Source organism: Monodelphis domestica, chromosome 1, assembly GCF_027887165.1.
Source record: "Monodelphis domestica isolate mMonDom1 chromosome 1, mMonDom1.pri, whole genome shotgun sequence".
Lineage (NCBI taxonomy): Eukaryota > Metazoa > Chordata > Mammalia > Didelphimorphia > Didelphidae > Monodelphis > Monodelphis domestica.
In genome coordinates this window covers 555,546,870-555,560,989 of record NC_077227.1, presented here as the reverse complement: position 1 = coordinate 555,560,989, position 14,120 = coordinate 555,546,870, and the positions used below count along the sequence as shown (strand labels likewise).

The 14,120-nt window shown below is 31.8% G+C and overlaps 1 protein-coding gene across 9 annotated transcripts in view; it reads right to left on the bottom strand.

Annotated features, from left to right (window-relative positions):
* The window catches only part of FBXO25 (F-box protein 25), a 227,982-nt gene that overhangs the window by 74,934 nt on the left and 138,928 nt on the right, over nucleotides 1-14,120 (bottom strand). For all 9 annotated transcript variants that reach the window (XR_008915523.1, XM_056813387.1, XM_056813388.1 and 6 more), the window contains 2 exons: nucleotides 5,366-5,459; nucleotides 4,382-4,566 (listed from right to left, as the gene is read on the bottom strand). Coding sequence is in view for 8 of the 9 variants with exons in the window: in XM_056813387.1 (XP_056669365.1) it covers nucleotides 4,382-4,566; nucleotides 5,366-5,459 (279 nt within the window). In the remaining variant the exon portion in view is untranslated. The remainder of the gene's footprint in view (nucleotides 1-4,381; nucleotides 4,567-5,365; nucleotides 5,460-14,120) is intronic.

Sequence of the window (14,120 nt, the reverse complement as noted above, 5' to 3'; positions counted from 1 at the left end):
GGTTAACTGTACTTTAGTCTAAACCACATCTCTCCTTATTTAACAAAAGAATAACACTGTGAAACTTTATCAAATGCTTTGCTACAATAATACTCTATTCACTAGTTTAAAAATTGTCAAAAAGAGAAATAATATTAGTTTGACATGGCTTTTTTTGAGATATATATGTGTATATATATATGTGTATATATATATATATGTATATATATATATGAATCTGAGCTATATATGAATCTACACACAAACACATGTATGTGTAAAATACAAACACTCCCATTCACCTCTTGGTAATTCTTTACCTAAAGAATTTTAGTTCATGGGCTCCCATTTATCTGACCTCTGAACTGTTTCCAATTTGCTCTACAAAATCTAGAGTACATGTGAAACTATGGTCAGCTGTTTTTCTTCCATCACATAAAAATGTTCCCCCCCCCAAATTCCTATCATTTCCACAACTTTTTCTTCCCGATTGGTGAGAATTAGACTTAGAATTGAATTTCCCTTGTCAGTTCCTTCGCCTTTGAAAGGATGAGATTATCATTAAGTAAAGTTGAGAAGTTATTAGTTCTTACAGCTATCTTTTCAAGCTAAATCCAAGGCCACTAGCCTTCATTTAGCTGCTGATAAATGTCATAAGAATCAGTCTATGAGCCCAGACAAGAAAATTTTATTCTTTTGGAAAAAAAATGTAGGAAAACCTACCTACCTATGTTCTTAGTTTTCCCTATTCTTCCTAGGCATGGTCAGCTATAGCTTCATCATTTCAAAAATTCTGCTAGTATATATACATTTTTTCATGCATTTTGTTTTGCTTTATTTCTCTTTTATGTTAGTAGAAAGAGCTCTAGGAGATAAATGGATAATTTAAGTCCCACTCTATTATTATGCCTCTGAATCAGTGATCTATTTCCAGAACTCCATCTATTTCCTCTTTGTGTGAAGGTGCTTTGTGTGAAACTGCTTCTGTTTTTCCCTCCATTGATATTCATACCAATACTTTCCATCATACATACTTTCTTTGGCATATAGGTTTTCATAGATGAATATATCTTAAAATATAATGCCATACCACTTTTGACCTCATTTTCCCTATCCTATCTCTTCTGAGAAAGCAATACAGAGCCAGATTTTAGTTATGGGCCTAATCCCACCACTTTTTAATGAAAACTATTGAGATCAACTTTGCTTCTTTTAGTTCAAACCTTCAATTTTTGCTTAAGTAAACAAAGGTTTACTCATAATCATCTGGTATTATGAATTTCATCTAGGAACATCTTTTCCCAGGTCACTTCACAAAGTCACTTCAAAATCTGAGATAAAAATTTTTTCTTTTTCTGATATCCTTTTTTTTTCCTGGTATGAATTTACTAATTCATATAAGCAGAGGTTTACATCTTCAAATTTACCCAAATCACAACTATTTGCAGCATTAATTATGTCAAATAGGGACTTTAAGGGTTTGGTAAAATGCATATTCTCTCACTTGGGGTGAGGCTAGAATCCTAAACCAAAGATCTAGCGAAAAGATGTTGAGACCACAAAGAGGGAAGGGGAAAGTTTCTGACTAATTAGTGGTAAAAGAATAGAAGAATTGAAGGAAGAGGGAACTTTATTTCCTTTTTTGACAGGATTATTAAACAGGGTACATGAGGAATGCGAAATATTTAGTTTACTTAGATTTTAGCAAAGTGATCAAATATCTTATGCTATTCTTATGGGGAAATGAGGCCCATATAATGGTATACCAAGATGGCTCTGGTACTTAACAAATGGCCAAACTCAAAGAACATCTGGTTGAATCTAATAAGATGATTTCTGCTGGGGAATACTGCAAGTCTTAGACTTGGTAAAGAAATCAGTTTCAGAATTTCAAGATGTGGGAGAAATGGCTTAGACAGCAGTTTTTCTGAAAAAGATTTTAGTGGCTTATCAGTTTGGCATGTTAGCAGTATATGATATGGCAACCCAAAATGTTTATTTGATTTTGAGCTCCAATTAAAGAGATCTCAGTTCCTGGAATAAGGAGGTGACAGTCTCTCAGGACACTAGTCTGGGCAGACCACATCTATAGTACTGTGCTCAGGGAGGACACTGATAAGCTTATGAGTATGTACTATAAAAATTGGTTGATAATTAAGGATGCCCTTTTAGCACTGGGAAGCAAAGGTTTTTGAGGATAATTATATATATTCGAGTACACAAAAGACTTTCAAATGGAGAAGGTATCAGTCTTGTTCTCTTTGGCCCCAGATGACAAAACAAAGAATAACATATATAAACTTAAAAAAGGCAAATTTAGGGTTGAGGTTTAAAAAAAATCAAAATCTTTCTAACAGTTAGAGTTATCTTAAGAGTGACATAGGTACCTGGGTATTTGTGGGAAGACAATGTAAAGATTTTGGATGACTGCAAACAGAGGTTAACTCTGGGTATGTTGGTCACATTAAACATAGATTCCCTGTGGGCATGGATGGACTAGGGCTTATTCAACTCTAAAATTGTGATTCTAGTTCCAGAAAAAATCAAATGATCAAGTACAGGATAAGGACAGGACTGCTAAGTTGTAGTTCATGTTACAGAAATATAGGGTTTTAGTAATTGTGAATTCAACAAGTCAGTAATGAGATGTGGCAAACAAATAAAAAACCTTATCATCATCATCTTAGTCTATATTATTTTAAGGATGGGTCTAGAATGAAGAAGTTCAAAGTTTTAATGCTATTTTTTTCATAATCAGAATATGCTGAATTCTTGATACATTTTAAAGAGATGTGAGGAATAATGGAAAGAACACTGGATTTGAAGTGAGGACCCATATCTAAATCACTACTCACTACTTTGTCTTAAATTTCTTCATCATTAAAATGAAGAAGAGGATTACATGGCTTTTGAAGTTGCTCCTACTTGTCAGTTTATAATCTCATGATCCTAGTAATAAAACTGATAAAATAGAAAAATTCAGAGAAGAATGAAAATGATGATTTGAGGACTAGAAGCCAAGCAATATGGGGATTAATTGAAGGAACTAGAGATGTTTAATGGAAGAGGAGACAGCTTGAGGGCAATGAGAACATGATGATTTTCTTATGAGTATTTGCAGACAGTCATAGGAAATAGAGATTAGATTTGTTTTGCTTGGTCCCAGAAGTATGAAGTTAAAAAAAAAAAGGAAGATTTTGACTCGATGTAATGAAAAACTTCCTCGTAACTAGAAATTTCCAAAAGGGAAATGGGCTGCTGCAGACATGGTAAGTCTTCTACCACAGGAAGTCTTCAAATGGAGGCTAAATGACTCCTCATCGGGGATGTTTTAAGGGGAGATTCTTGGTTAGAGTGTGAGACCCTTCCAAGATGTGAAGAAGAGAAAATGTTTAATGTGTCTTTTAGAGCAATAGTGAGAATAATGGAGCCTTAGGGAAGGAAGGTACTTTAACAGTAAAATGCTGAAGACCCATCAATAAGGTGGTAGGCAAGCTAGCAGCATCGATTGGGCAGAATGCCAACAGAAGAAAAGGACCAAAATACTCCAGGGAACTTTTCAGAATCACTGAATCTCAAAAGTGGAAGGATTTCAGAGGTTAGCTGGTCCACAGTAGGTACTAAATGTTTGGTAACTGAACAGAAAGGGACAGAACATCAAAGTTAACTTATTTGCCAACTCTGCATCAAAAAAACTAGGTTAGCACAATTGCTTAGAAGCAACAAATATAATGGATCTAAACTGACTCCCAGATAGAAGGCGGAAAGAAACAGTTTAAGGGCTAGATGGGTCACAAACTAAGTAATAAAGGTTTATTGGTAGTACATTGAGCTTCCTGAAATGTCTTAAAAAGTTACTCCTCCTTTATAAGGTAAATTGATTTACTTTCTACTCACTAAGGGCTCAGGCTCAATGGATTATTACCATTCCTGCTTGATTTTCAGGAAGAAATAGTAAAATATTAAAGGTTTCTTTTTTATTTATCTTGAACTTGTTAAATTATTACTGATGAGAACAAAACAAGTATTGTTAAAATCTGAGAACTATCATTTACTGATTTTTAAGATACATGCAGTCATTAGCAATATAAATCTGTGACTATAATATTAGAGCAAATTATAGAATTATAGGATCAAAAATCATAGATTTAAATCGAGAAGCCACCTTAGATGCCATCACGTTCAACCTTGTTTTAAAAAGGAAGAAACTGATGTCTAAAGAGGTTCAGTAACCTACCCAAGATTACAAAGGTGAGTGGAGTTTGAATTTAGGCCCTTTGATTTTCAATCCAGCAGCCTTCTCACTGTACCATGGTGCCTTTTGAAGTATTTATAGAGCATTCTGTTAATTACTTGTATAATTACGTATATATTATAAAGAAAAAACCAAACACATAAATACCTTGTTCATTTGAAGATTTTGAAGCTGTTGTTGCCAGTCGAGGATAGTTTCTAACCTGCAAATCCAAATATTGATATTTCCAACTAAAACAGATTTTCCTACTCCCCTAATAAGAATACAAAGTGTAGAACTTAGATCCTGAAGAAGATCTTTGATAAGGCGAGGATTTTGTTGGTCATCCAGAACTAGAAAAAATAAAGGCAGTATTAGACTTGGTGCTGAACTTAGACACCAATTAAAATTTTATCAGGTTATATTACCATTTTGGAGAGGAATTATCTCTAATATCACAGGGGAATAAAATGTAATAGTTTCCATGATTGTTTAGTAGTACCTATTTTTGAGGGTGATTAATAGATAGTTAAGGGGGGATTTTTTTAAAAAGGAAGGCAATAATTATGTTAATATGCTAGTTAATAGTGACTTTAACAATATGAATATAGAGATATAACATTTAAGTGTCAGGTATACTTTTATCCATAGGCTTCTGCATATATGCACTTATAAATACATTTACATGGACATACATACATATATACAAACTAGTTACCTGACACATAATTCAAAATATTTCTAAAAGGCAAATCAGTTTCTCTAATTAATGACTACTAATTGATCCCAGAAGTATCTGCTACCTAAACAAAACCAACAAATCTCTGGATTTTTTAATGCATAAATTGAAAAATCAGAGCGCTGATAATTTTTCTTATTAGGGCATTAGATAAGTAAGAGTAAGGAACTATCCAAAAGAGGTAAAATGTCTCCAAAATTTAGGAAGTTATCTTTCAGATTAACAGTATGACACTTTGCATGTTTGATACAAATGCTATAAATAGAAGAACATAAAAAGTTTGTGTAAAATTTCTGTCTAATACAACTACAATTTTAACATCTGATATAAGCCAGATGTCTGTTTAAAAAATTGTATCACAGAAAACAGCTTCTAAATATGACTCCAAACACCAATATATTAATTATTCTTACCCTTTTGAACAATTTTGTCCAAAATGTTGAAGTAATTTTTTTGTGCTACTCCACTTAATGAAGTTAACTGGGATTTTGCAATTAGCTGTAAGAGCTTTAAAAGAGAAAGAAAACAAGATGTAAAGCTATTCACTATAAGACTATTCAATAAAGAAATACAAAGTATAAAACACTGAATTATGCATTTATAAAATGCTAATATGTTGCTATAGCATTTAAATGTTAGGTTAACAAAATGATTAATTTATGAAAGTTCAAAATGTAAAGGATATTTTGTACAGTTGATGACAAAGTAGCTTTGTATATAATGTTTACTGGTCAGTGGGATGTATAATATGAAAAAGAATATCTCTTAATAACAAAAAGCTTCTAATCCACATCATTTGAGAAGACATATGTTCAAAATCTTACTTACTAGCTTTGTGACCTTGTTGGCAGGTTAATTTCTCTATCTCAGTCTAGATTGACTCATATATAAAACTGAAGGAGTTTAATAGATCTTGGGTTATTAACTTTTTTTTTGGTAATTTTTGGTCATGGATCCATTTGGCAGCCTTGTAGAATATATAAGGATATATAAGGAAATGCTAAATTTAAATTATAGAATCATTAAAAATAAAGTGTAGTTTTTTTTCTTCATTCCAGTTAATGGACTTCCTGAAATATATCTGTGAACCTCAGGTGAAGTATTCCTAAGTTAGGTGGTATTTAAAGATTATTCTATTTTGATAGTCAGTGAGCTTATCAATCATGAGAATATGAATTAAGAAAGGTGGGGAGGCTTAGCCTTTGAAGCTTTTCAATAGTAGGGAGAGCTATCTAAAATAAAGTGGAAGGCAAAGACAGCATTGAAACTCCAAGCTTTCCCTCCCTTGATGACTGCTTACCAATTGGCTAACACCATAGTTTCTAAAACTGAATTATTGTTACTATACTTTTGCAAAGTCAAAATGCCATTGTTCCTCCCTATTTGAAATGAAGTGAATAGTGCTTCCTATTGATTGCTCTCTAGATGGGAAGTTTATTAGACTAATTGGCCCTCAGTGTACTTGTTATATTAATGAATATGCTAAAAGTCCTGACCCCATTACTTGGACAATCAATGCCCCTTTGATATGAAATCTTTTTTCATTTCCCCCAGAAAACAAATGTAAAATACTGAATTAAGCTTCTCTATAAAGTTGGAGTTATCTACCAAAAGGACTTTGCATTTTTCATGCTTGGTAATTTCCACTTAAAGAGCTTAAGCTCATACCTTACCCAACTTTTCTGAAGAATTTTCTTAAGAAATAACTAATAAACATATATCAAGGGCTTACTATGTTCCAGGTACTGGACTAAGTGGTGGAGATAAAAAAAAAGGCAATGATAGTCTTTGCCTTCAAGTAGTTTACAATCTAATGGTAGAGAAAATATGCAAAAATATATATTTAAAGAAAGATATATGTAGTACAGGATAAATAGCAAATAATTAATAGAAGGAAGGCAATAGAATTAAGAGGGATTTAGAGAAAGCTTCCAGAAAAAGAGTACTTTAGTTGAGACTAAAATGAAGCCAGGGAGTAAACAAAGTAGAAGACAGAAAATGTCTCAGGCACAAGAGACAGAGAAAATTTCAGAGAATCATTTGTAACCTGTTTTGTAAAGACTTACACCAAATATCAAACTATGTTCTTTTTTCTCCTCTCTCACATATTTTATGACTTTCATTCAATTGTCTGAGATCTAATGGTCCTTTAAAATTGAACAAGAACTTGTCTATACATTTTGCTAAGGTTATAGGAAAGTTCCTTAATATTTAATCTTGCTGACTGATTGGGGGTGGGAGTCAAAGTCCCTAATTAGTAATTCATAATTCTAGAGCTCTTTACTGCTTACAAAACACTTTTTTCCTGACAACCATGTGAAGAAGCCAGTATATATATGCTAATTTGATGGATATGAAGTGCTACCTCAGAATCGTTTTTAACTTTTATTCTTCTCTATTAGTGATTTAGAGCATCAAAAACCAAACATACAAATCTTATCTTCCTTTAGGTTCAACATGGCTCCAAGGCAGAAGAGAAGTAAGGGCTAGGCAATGGAGATTAACAGACTTGCCCAGGGTCACACAGTTGTGAAGTATGAGGCCACATCTGAACCCAGAACCTCCTGTTTCAGAGCTGGGCTATTGATTGATAGCTTTGCTTTCTTCAGAAACCTGCTTACAGATACTTTGATCAGTTATCAGTTACAGAATGGCTTTTATTTTATAAATTTAATTCAGTTCCCTATATATTTTAGAAATGAGACTTTTATCTAAGAAACTTGATGTAAATTTTTTTTCCCAATTTAACTTCATTACTAATACATAAAAATATTGATGATATATGTGGGTTTACTTTATATCCTATTACTTAGCTAAAATTGATAGTTGAATCTCTTTGTTATTTCAAAGAACTTATTTAATAGAGGAATTAATTGATCTTTCAAAGTTTGGTAGAACTGCTTGTAAATTCATCTGGTCCTGATGTTTTTTCCTTAGTAAGTTCATTTATGGATTTCAATTTCTTTTTCTAAAATAGGTTTATTTAGATATTCTCTTTCCTCCTCTGATGATTTAGTCAATTTATTGTTATTTTTTGTAAGTGTATTTCCTTACATTATATTATACTTAAATTGTGAAATTTATTGGCATATTATTAATAATTGCTTTGATTTTATCTTCATTGGTGGCATATTTACCCTTTCCATCTTTAATGCTAGTAATTTGGTTTTTTTCTTTTCTTAAAAAATCATATTTTGATTTATAGTTTACCTATTTTGTTGGTTTTTTTCAAAAATAAATCTCTAGATTTATTTAGTAACTCAATGTTCGTTTGTTTTTTTAACATTCAATTTTATTGACCTCACCCCTGATTTTTAATCTTCTAATTTGGTGTTTAGTGGAGGATGTTTTTATTTGTTCTTTTTCTAGTTTCTAAAATTGCATTTCCAGTTCATTAAACTGTGCTTTTCTATTTTATTAATATAAGAATTTAGAGATATAAATATTTCCCTAATTACTGCTTTTGCTGTATCCAATAGATTTTGGTATGCTGTCTCCTTATCATTCTCTTCAATGAAATTATTTATTATTTCTATGATTTTTTTCTTTTACCCACTCATAATTTAAATTAAGCTATTTATTCTCTAATTAATTTTATTTTTTTGTTTCAAGTTCCTATATAGAACACATTCAATTACAGTCTGAAAAGGATGCATTTGATATTTTTTCTACATTTAACTATAATTTTTTGTGCCCTAATACAAAGTTAATTTTTGTAAAGGTACCATGTACCCCAGAGAAGAAGGTATACTTGTTTCTGTTTCTATTTAATTCTTTTAAAATAACTGTCATATTTAAATTATCTAAGATTCTATTAATCTCTTTGACTTATTTTTTTTTCCTTAGATTTATCTAGGTCTAACAGGGGAAAATTGAAGTTCCTCACCATTTTTCTTTTTGTTATCTATTTCCATCTGTAACTAATTTGGCTTTTCTTTTAAAAATCTGAATGCTATATAACATTTGGGACAGAGGTGTAATAATAATAATGCTTTGTTATCCATGGTATTTTAACATCATATAGTTTCCCTGTTTATTTCTTTTGACTATATTTTTGTTTTAACTTTGTCAGTGATCACAATTGCTATCCCTGCTTTCTTTTTATTAACTGAGGGAGTATATTCTGCTCCAGTCCTTTAATTTTGTTCTATGTACATCTCTCATTTCTAAGTGCATTTCTTGAAAACAACATATTGTTGGGTTTTGGTTTTTGATCCATTCTGCTATTTTCTTTTCATGGGTGAATTCATCCCATTCACATTCAAGGTTGTAATTACTAGTTGGGTAGTACTCTCCATTCTATTTTTCCTTTTTGTCCTTCTCTTCCTCTCTTTTTGCCATCTCTCTTCTCAGAATCCAATTTCTTCTATCCACTACCTATTTGTTCCTCTTCTTAGAACCCTTCCCTTATTATCTTCCTTTGCCATCCTAATTCTAAATCAGCCCACTCTTCTAAATATCCCTCTCATCATTTCCCTCTTACCGTACTCTTATATATGCCTAGCAAAAGTCTCTTCCTTATCTCCCCAACCCTCTCCTTCTATTTCTTGATATGAGTTTGATTTAAAAAAAGCCTCTTCTCTCTTATTCTGAATTCATCCCCTATCTCTTCACCTTACCCCCCGACCAATTTCTAAGTACGTACTCCTTCTAAATATCCCTTCCTTTTCTTATCCCCATGCCCTCTTTTCTCTGAATATACCCTTCCTTCTATTAATGCCTTATTCCCTTAAGGAGATTCTTAGTCCTCCCTTATCCTTTCTCTCTTCCCTCCTATGTCTCTGTACATTAAAAAGACTTTTAACCTTTTAGTTGTGTATATTGTTCTCTCTTTAACAAGATCTGATGAGAGTAGGGTTCTAGTACTACCAGCCCTCTAATCCTTCCTCCCCTTCTCTGAGACAATTTTTCCACTCATTTCTCTTATATGAGACAATTGTTTAATTTTACACCTTCCAGCTCTCTTTTATTATTATTTTTAGCTCATTCCATTATATTTAACTCAATCTCAAATTTTCTATCTATATGTGTTCTTTCAATACCCACATTATGATATTATTCTTAAGTATTATAGATGACATTTTCCCATATAGGAAATAAACAGTTTGAATTTTGGGGTCATTTATAATTGATCATTCATACCTTACTATGTTTCTTATGATGGTTTTGTATGGTCTTTGTTCTTTTAATGTTGAAGCTGTTAAGTCTTGTGCTATTCTGACTATATCTTCAGAGAATTTTTTTGATATTGTATTTTCTCCTTAACCTGGGAGCTTTGGAATTTAGAAAAGATGTTCCTTTTCATCTTGGCATCTCTTTGTGGTGGTTATTGAGGGATTCTACCACTTTCCATTTTACACTTTAGTTCTAGAATTTCTGAGAAGTTTTACTTGATTGTTTCTGAGAGTTTAAGGATCTGTTGTTTAAACTTTTTTTTTTTATCAGAACGTTCTGGGAGATGTTTGTACAACTTTAAAATTAATGTAATCAAACTTATACTATGACTCTATCTTTTATTTGGTTGTGAGCTCTACCTTAATTTGCATATAGCACTTTATAATACTTTAAAACATGTAACCATTTTGAGCTTATATTGGAAATAAGTGTGAAATATTGGTTAATGCCTAGTTTTTGTCAGACTGCTTTTCAGTTTTCTTAGCAGCTTCTATAAGATGGTGATTTCTTGACCCAATTGTTTGGAACTATCACTAGGTTATTATGGACATTTACTCCTATTTATTGTCAGCCTAATCTATTCTACTGATCAACTACTCTATTTCTTATCTAAAATCTCAGGTACTGCTTTATAAAATGGTTTGAAATCTGAAACTGCTAGGACAACTTCCTTTACCCCTCCCTCTACCTTGATTCCTTTTATATTCTTGAAATTTTCTTTTCCCATATGAATTGTGTTATTATTTTCTCTATTTCCATAAATAATTCTTTGGTAGTTTTGTTTTTATGGAACTAGAAAAATTGATTTAGGTAATATTGTTATTTTTATTATATTGTCTAAGAATACCTAGGAACAATTTCTCCAATTTATTTAATAATTTCTCTAACACTTATTTAATTGATTTAGGTATTGTTGTTTTTATTATATTAACTTAGGCTATGCATGAACAATTAGTATTTCTCTTTTTTAGATCTGTCTTAGTTTGTATGAAAAGTGTTTTTTGTGGTTTTGTTATATAGTTTCTATATGTGTCTTGGCAGGTGGACTCTCAAGTATTTTACACTGTATTTATTCTAAATGGAATTTCTCTTTCTTACTTTTATTCCTGGGTTTTATTGGTAATATATAAACATGCAGATGGTTTCTGTGGCTTTATTTTTATCATGTTAACATGCTAAATTTGTAACATTATATTATCTGCAAAAAGTGAAAAAATCCATTATTTTTTCCTCACTGTTTATCTCTATTCTTCAAGTTTCTTATTCTTACCTTCTTGCTATAGCTAACATTTGTAGTATAATTTTGAATAATAATCATAATAATGGGAATCCTAACTTTACCCTTGATCTTACTGTAAAGATCTTCTATTTTATCCCTATCTCAGCTAAATGCTTGCTAATGGTTTTAGTTACTGTTTATCATATTAATAAAAGTTTCACTTATTCCAATGGTTTTAATGGTTTTAATAGGAATAGATGATATATTTTGTCAAAAGTTTTGACGGCATCTATTGGTATGATCATATGTTTTCTATTATTTTTGTTATTACAGTTGATTATGCTTATAGTTTTCCTAATATTGAACTAGCTCTAGATTCGAAGTATAAATTCCACCTACTCATATTTTTATAGAAGTAATCTTCTTGCTAGCATTTTATTTAAAAAAATTTCATCAGTTTTCATTAGGGAAATGGCCTATAGTTTTCTTTCTATTTTTGTTCTCCTTGGTTTAGGTATCAGAACATATTTGTGTCATAGAATTTGGTAGGAATTCTTTATCTATTTTTTCAAAAAATTTACATAGTATTAGAATTGTTCTTTAAGTATAGGGTGATATTAATTTTTAAAACATCTGATAACTTATAGCTTGTTTAATTTCTCTAAGATAAGGTATCTTTGTAAATATTTTTCCATTTAACTTAGATTGTCAGTTTTATTTGCATCAACATTCATTAGGGAAATGGCTTATAGTTTTCTTTGTTTCTGTTCTCTTTGGCTTAGGTATTAAGTGCATATTTGTACCACAGAATGAATTTGGTAGGATTCTTTACCCCTTCTTTCAATATAATTCATATAGTACTGGAATTAGTTGTTCTTTTAATGTTTAGGAGAATTTGTTTGCAAATCCATCTGATCCTAGGGATTTTTTTCTATCAGAGTTTACTCATGGTTTGTTCTTTTTCTTTTTCTGAGAGTTATTTAAGTATTTGAGAAGTTAAGCCACTTAAGATTTCTCAAGAGTCACATGGTTTAAACGGTGCTTTGGGAATAAAATTGGCAACTGTGTATAAAATAGACGAGAGAGGAAAAAATCTGAACTCAGAGAGACTAGAAGTAAAGAAGCTGATTAGGAGGTTAATGTAATGGTTCAGGTGAGAAATGACGATGGCTTGAACCAGGATGGTGGCCTTTTGAGTATTGAGAAAGGGAAAAATGGAGGTGGTGGTTGTCCTTCTTACTCAAGGAGGATGGAAATGACATCACAGAGATATTTTGACTTGTTCATAAATTAGATTTAAGGCAGAGTTAGCAAAGTTGTCAGTCTTATTCTAGAGGAAAAATAGGGAAAATGATAGTGATCTTGGGAGTTGATCACATCTGGCAATTAATTAAGACATGAGAAGTGGAGTAAAGAAAAGATCCAAGGCCAAGTCTAGGGCTGTAAAACTAAGTGAGTTGAAGGGGTGGTATTATTTTTATGGCAAACAAGACAGTTAGGATGAATAGATTTAAGGGAAAAGGTAGTGGTTCTATTTTAGATATGTTGGCTTTGAGAGTGCCTCTAAGATATCCAAGTGCATATATTTAGCAGGAAACTAGGTGACTAAGGACAGAGTAGGCACAGATGTATAATTTTTAAAAATCCCTTACCTTCCAACTTAGAATCAATCCTTTGTACTGATTCCAAAGCAGAAGAGCAGTAAAAGTTAGATAATGGGATTTAAATGATTTGTTCATGGTCCCACAACCAGGAAGTGTGTGAGGTCAGATCTGAACCCAGGACTTCCCATCTCTAGGCCTCTCAATCCAGTGAGCCTTCTAGCTTCCCAAAGATATATAAATTTGCAAGTCATCTGTACATTAATTACTAAACCTTTAGGAACTAATGACATTAAAGATGACTTGTGGAGAAGAGGGTCCAGGGGTAGAGTTTTGAGGGACTTTAATACTTAGTAGTAGGGATAGATAATAAATAAAACAAAAGAATCCCAAAGGACCGGCCAGAAAACTATAAAGGAGAGAACTGTTATGAAAGCTGAGCAAGGAAAGATTATATAGCAGAAAAAAAGTTGTTGATAGTTCGAAAATTACAGAGATAAAGGATGAGGACTAAAGAACTACTATCATATTTAACAGTTCATTGGTAATCAGAGTAATTTTAGTAAATGTATTTCAAAGAATTAAAAAACTTAAATTTAGAATTCTTCTGTATTGGTGCCCAAAGGATTCTTTTGTTACTCTGCCCTCTGTTTCTTATATGTCTGTATAGTTTTGTCTTATTTCTTCAAAAATGGTATTTATACTCCCTGTGTCTTCAAATTTTCCTGGAAACTGGCAATTGTTAGATTGACTTGCCAGTTTATGGCCTCTACTTTATATTCTTTGGTTTGTAGACATATGAAGTCTCTCAAAGTTTTGATTTTTACTATATTGTTGGTTCTTCTATTTTTGCATTTTTTCATTCTATCAAGACCCACTTGACTCTTTAGAGAATCTACTTATTTCATTAACATTTTCCCCACTATCTTTTTAAAGTTGTTTCTTTGATAATTTTTCAAATCAATGACTTGGTCACATGTGAGACTCAAGGTCGTGGCTGTTTAACATGTATTAAATCCAGGACTTCCTTGTACCACACTATATCAAGCTCATAACATCGATTGTTCTGGTTCCATTATCCTGAAAAAGTGAGGAAAAAGTTTGAATTGGGAAATTCTATTTCACATTTGTCTCGAGATCTAGTCTCTTTTTCTATTTTCTCTCATGATGTGG